This window comes from Phoca vitulina, unplaced genomic scaffold, assembly GCF_004348235.1.
Source record: "Phoca vitulina isolate PV1807 unplaced genomic scaffold, GSC_HSeal_1.0 scaffold16, whole genome shotgun sequence".
NCBI lineage: Eukaryota > Metazoa > Chordata > Mammalia > Carnivora > Phocidae > Phoca > Phoca vitulina.
The window spans coordinates 14,747,361-14,753,513 of NW_022589719.1; the positions used below are offsets into that span (position 1 = coordinate 14,747,361).

The 6,153-nt window shown below is 45.5% G+C and overlaps 1 protein-coding gene across 1 annotated transcript in view; it reads left to right on the plus strand.

Moving 5' to 3' along the window:
* The window catches only part of TRIM44 (tripartite motif containing 44), a 110,425-nt gene extending 105,063 nt beyond the window's left edge, over positions 1-5,362 (plus strand). The window contains exon 5 of the mRNA XM_032413906.1: positions 814-5,362. Within this exon, the coding sequence (XP_032269797.1) occupies positions 814-841 (28 nt within the window). The 3' untranslated portion in view covers positions 842-5,362. The remainder of the gene's footprint in view (positions 1-813) is intronic.
* Positions 5,363-6,153: the final 791 nt, after the last annotated feature.

Below are 6,153 nucleotides of genomic sequence, written 5' to 3' on the forward strand. Positions count from 1 at the left end.
CATGACTGACTATTCCTTTCAGCTCCCTCCTTCCCTCCCTTCCTCTTGCTTTGATTTCTCACTCCCTTTTTGAAAACAACAATTTATTGAACACTTCTCTACTAGTAACACTAACACTTCTCTACTAATCCTAGTGCTGGTGCTGATAAACAGTGTTGCTACTTTTTTACACTCTAGTTGGAGGTAGAGGGGAGAGTAAATAGCAGACAATGTATAGAATGTAATAAGGACAATTAATGAAATAAAATGGAGAATAACGAGGGAATCCTACTTAGATAGAATACCTTCTCTAAAGAGGTGACATTTGAATCCTGTGGCTGTCCTGGGCAGGAATTGAAACCTTGGCTTGATTTCAAGTGAGAAGCTCTGTTGGGAGTGCCAAGCGGTAGCTTCTCCCGTTTTTCTCTCCTAACAATAGAGGGTTTCAGGCTAAGCGGAAGTCAAACTCCTGATTTTTACCAGCTCTTTATTTTGTCAAGTAAGCTTAAAAAATATTATGACCCTCACCTGTGCCTTTACAGAGATATTCACTTACCATGTACCAGGCATTGTACATTTTACATGTATCCTCTGATTTAATTCTCCAGTGACCCAAGGAAGTATATCTTATTATCAAAATTATCCCTGGAGTCAAATAAAGAAACCAGAACTTAGAGAAGCTAATTAACTTGCCCATGGCCAACGGCCCAACAGAGGTAGTGTTAGGCCCGGGATCCAGGTAGGTCTGAGAACAGAGCCCGTGTCTTCAGCCAGTAGACTAGGCTGCTCCCTTCTTTGATGTCTTAACTCACCCGGTTCTCCTTTCCTCTGCAGCGGTGCCAGTGAAGAAGAGGACACATGAAGGCTTGCCATCCCCCGTGGAAACTCACCCCTTCCCCCTGTGTGTATGTGACGGCGTGTATGTAGCGGCTTCTGAGTTCTGTGAAAGCTGCCCAGCAACAAACGTACTTCTACCGGACACATCCCCAGATCCACAGCAGGCACATATCTCTCCAAGGGATGACCAATTTTATTGTTACTGACTGTGCTTTTCATTCTCTTGTCGTGGTAGCTCAAGAAAAAGTGCCCCTATGATCAACCAGGAGCAGTTAATTAAGAAGCGTCCTTCAGGTAGTCCCTCAATGGCTGCTTTGAACTTACTCAGGAAAGCCAGCCCCCATGATATTGTATACCCAGATAGCATTGCTTTATCTGGAAGGATCTGGAATAATCCTGAAGGGCAGTCAGAATTTTTTCCCTACCTGCTAATAAAACCCCACTTTATTTATATTGCAGCATGAAATAGTGGGGGGCACAGTAGGGCTTTGTAGATAGTCTCTAAAAGTCCAATTATACATTTGTGAAAATGTGGCTCCACGAAGTAAGATGGGTGGCGTGAAGACGGGGTTGGAGAAAGAGTTAAAAGTTCGAAATACAGGGATATTTTTAGTACATGAGGTTATCCAGCACTTCAAATCCATAATTCAGTGCTGTGGAAATGAAAAAAATGATTGAAGAGGTAGAAAGGAAATGACTTTAAAAAAAAAAAAAAAGGACCAAAGAGATCTGATTAAAAGTTGAAATCAGTATTTCTGAACTCAAATTGCCTGAGTTTCCAAAATAGTCACTAAAGGATCTGATGGAACCTGAATTATTTGGGTGCTTTCTGCCGGTTTTCTGGGTCTTGTCGCAACATGAAGGCCGGGATGTGTATTACCAAGTGGGGATTTTCAGTGTAGGTTTTTGTCACTCCTGCTCCAGCCCCCTTGGCCTCATTTGGCTTAAAGGCAGTGTAGAGAGAGTTCTCGTCACTCTGGTGTGCTGAATCAAGCCCCGTCTCCCGGCAGGTACACCCTCCTTTCCCTCCAGCTGGAACCCCTCTTTCCATGGCACCCCGCCACAGGCCTTCAGCCCCGCCCCCACACCCAGGTTCTTCCCTCTCAAGTACCCTGAGCAGAGACATCCCACGGTTGGACTTCCAACCTTTCCCCCTTGCCAAGTCACATTTCCTTACAACCAAGTTTTCTCCTCCCAAGTAAGGTGATTACCAGGGAATACCAACCTGCAAGTTAAAAAGCCTGCATTTTCTGAAACATCAGTTTTACTGAAATGGTTTGGAGTCGGGGGATGACCTTCTTTTTTGATAAAACAGCTACATTATGAAATAGAGTGTTCATACACACAGTTAAGATAGAGTGGGACACTTCAGAGGGAATGCTTATTTGCAAGTGGGGTACGTGGTCCCTCTCCTCTGCCTTTAGTGGTATTTTGGTGTTCACTTCCGAGAAGTACAATTGGAACTGTATCCAAGCAGCTGACTTGGGGCCTAGACCTCTAGTCGCCTCTGAAGCAAAACTGAAGGCCTGCACTGGGAGAAGTCCCTCTTCCAGCCTGCCTGCCCGTGACCTGTGTACCTGGCACACAGCATTAGGGCCAGCTGGTGTGTGTGTGTGCAGGATGGTTTTGAGGCAGAAACAGTACTTACTGTAAGAATCCTATTTATGTCATTGTTCAATCCTGTGCATGCTATAAAATTATTTCTTTGAGGCCAGGAAGCTACCAGGCGTATATGCTTCTGGGTTAAGATTATCCTAGCTCACTAAATATGTTAGGATGTTGGGACTGAGAGTACTTTGGGCTGTTAAAAAAAAAAAAAAAGTATTTTTCTCTCAAACTGGTGGCCAAAAAATGGCTAAGACAATTTCGGTGCTTTACCTGTCCTCCTGCAAAGACTGGAGAATTTGGCATACCACTAATTACAACCCCCAGCCGTATCCCACAGAACTACCCATAAAGAAGGACAAGTGGCCACTCTTATAAGAGTTTAAAAGCCAGAAGATGAAGAACTTCGATTTTAGGGTCTGGATGCTTGTGTTTGTCTTTCCCCAATAATTATTGTTTCATCTCTAAATAGCAGTCTTATCTTCACAATGGATAGACCATTGGCTCCTCCCTATCTGATTGTATGTTATTAGTTAAAATCAGTATTTGGGAAACCCAAGCATTTATGCAGCGGATATGAACAGAAATATAAAAATACATGCCAGCTTGTCTCAATATATTATCATTATATTATCATATCTCTGTAATCCTCAAGGAAAGCCCTTTTGCTTTTACTTAAGATTTCAGATTTGCTTTATGGGCTCCTGCTGTCTTCAGCACCTGATAAAACTTTAACCAGGGAAGCATTAAACACAGAGCAGCAGCTTCTGCCCAGGCTCCGGAGTCCCTGCCAACAGCCTTTCTCAGTGTAAGAACTAGGGTGCTTCCTGCAGTGGCACCAGCTTCCCCCAGAGCTGGAGGATGCGGCTCGGCCTTAAGCTCCTGCCAGGTGAGTAAGTTAGAGTGCTCAGCAGTGTGTGCCGACTGGCTGCAGGCTCTGGGTTTGCAGAAACCCCCAGGGAGATGTCATCAAGGGCAGCAGGTAATGAATGTCTCCAGAATGAATTGGGGCCTCACAGCAGTCCCTGGCTGCCTTCCAGATTTGGGTTCTCTGGAGGCTGAGAGTGGGTTGGTCCTTTGATTTGATGTCCTGAAGTCCAGGGCAATTCCAAGAGGTTCTCCTAGGAGTCTCAGCTCTGACAGCCCAGGAGGGGAAATGACCTGTATTGAGGACCAGCTGTGAGCCAGGCCCTGTACTTGGCCCCCATTTGTCAGATGATAGAACGGATGTGGAGTAATAGAGCCCCTTGCCTTGAGTTACACAGCTAGGAAATACTGGAGCTCTTCCTAACTTTGTGGTGGTCCGTGGTACATCTACAGTACAGAGGGAGGAAAAGGCTTCCGGTTCCCCTACTGCAGTCTGACTATCCCACTTTATGGATTCTTTTTCAAAGTTACATTTCATGGCTACCGTTTGGGCTCAGAAATGGCATCAAGGTGGCCTCACTCTTCCACCTTAGCAGGTCTGTGAAGTGCACATTGCTAACTTGAGCCTGCCCCCAGGAGTTGGGGGGACCTTTCCTTTTTGGTGCCATCCCCCATAAATAAAGTGTCTCTAGGCCTTCAAGAGTATAGAAGTTCTAAGAAATAGTAAAAGTGGAGGGTGTTCTGCTCTAAGTTTATCTGAAAATGTCTGGTGCTGCAATCCTGCAGAAAAGGAAATCTTCATATTTGAGCCCAGCCAGTGCTGTGCTCTGTGAGGCTGTGTTAACTCAGAGTCCAGTGAATCTAGACTTTCCTGCTGACACTGGTGTGTATATGCACGCACACACACACGATATGCGTGCATCTGTATATACACACACGTAAACATATGTGCGCACACGCAATTTAAGAACTAAGGGGAATTCAGAACAGCCCCTCATTACCTCGCATATCCCTGCAGAGGTTTCTGCCAGCCCTGATCACAAGCGTCACCAGATAGTCGGAGCTTCGGTGCTTGCTTACAAGGTGCTTACAAGAAGAACAGCTCCTTGGCGACGGTTGTCAGCTCCTAAAGCACTGAGCCAACATGGCGCCCCTGAGGGGACTTCCCAGGCTGCTCCAAGATGTCTAACGGTTTGGGTGACCCGGGGATCTGTCCACTCTGGTCAGGCCTGAGGGCACAGCTGCTGAGTTTATGACTTGTGGTTGTGGCAGGGCATAGGAAGCCCTCTCCCCCACCTAGAAAATATTCCCTTTCTAATACCTGAAATTCCATACTCAACATAATGGCCGCTCAGTACATGCTTTGTAATAAGAAAATCGGTTGCATGTTTACTGTGTGCCTAGCACATCTGGAAGTTTCTATTTAAAACACAAATCTCATTTTGGATGAACTTGGCCCGGCCTTAGGAGAGAAAGAAGGCCCATAGGGGAGAGTTGAGATCTCATTACCATTGCCTCTACCCAGCGGCGTTCTAAAGCCCCCACCCCAGCCCATTCCAAGACCCAGAGGCCCAGGGGATCTGCCTGGTAGAAGAGTAGCATTCGAAACTGAGAACACACCAGAAACAGCAGAGCAAGTGCCAGAGCAGGAAAAGGAAAACGAATTAAGACACTTGTGGGTATACTGGTGCAAAAGTTGCCACAGAGCTCTGGGCTTGATATGACCTTGAGGGGACAGTAGATTTATATTAACAGGAGTCAAACCTGACCAGTCTTTGTACAGTGACAGGCCACACTGCATGGGGTTGGGGGGGCAACCGACGAGCCCTTTGTCCTCTGCCTGTTTTCCCGTGCACAGTCACATTCCCTCCTTAGTCACCTTCCCCTTTCACCCTTCACATTAAACAAGGGGACACGCGATGTTTCAAGGGAATTACACATTTGAGTTAATGTTTCAGTATATCATTTTCATACTGTAAATTATTTTGTAAGAGAGATTTACCGCTATCCCAGGATGTTTGGACTCAGTGCCCCTGTGCATTTGGAAATCAATAAACTATTACTGGAAATACCATTTGTCTCTGAGAGTTGTGCACAAAGGACCCTGCTAGGTGTAAATATTCATGATGATCTCCACTCTTAACTGTGGTAAAGCTGGAGATGATGGTGTTTGGTTATTAATACAGGATGCTCATTTACTCCCGACTTCTCCGGAGCGACTTAGATCTCTGGGAAGGGGCACGTGAGCACATGTAATGTCATCGTTATTTAGAGATATGTTTTCGCCTCAAAGTAAAACAGTCTGTGCCTAGGTTAAAGTTTCTGAGCAAAGTTAGATTATAACCTGAAGAATACTTGATCCTGAATGATGTTTTCAAATAACATTAAAGCTTTACCATTTGGGTTAACCTGATTTTAATTTTTATCATATTTTCTAGAAATAAAAACTCTTTGTAGAGCAAATTACAGGTAGGCCAGCAAAATCATCTTGGTGGAACGTTAGTTAGAGCTACCCATTTGTTATAATTGATACAGAGGTAGAATCAAGCTGTCAATGAAGTAGTTCTGGTCCAGTTTGTCATACGAGGACCAGAGGCTGCACTGAAACCAACAGTCCTATACACAGAGGCAAAATGCAAACACCCAACATGGTCGATGATGCTGTGTGAGCCAGAAGGCGCCAAGTCCTGCCTGAAGGCCTTGAAATTCACTGCTTAAAAGCCCGCCCTGCCCCTCCCCTGCCCCCACCCAGCAGGTGTGTCTGGAGGAGCTATGGTTCAGGAACCCTGCTCTAAATTTGCTTTGAACAAATCCGTCTCCATCAGACCTCGTTAGTTAGCCGGGGGGACTGTGTGAACTTCAGAG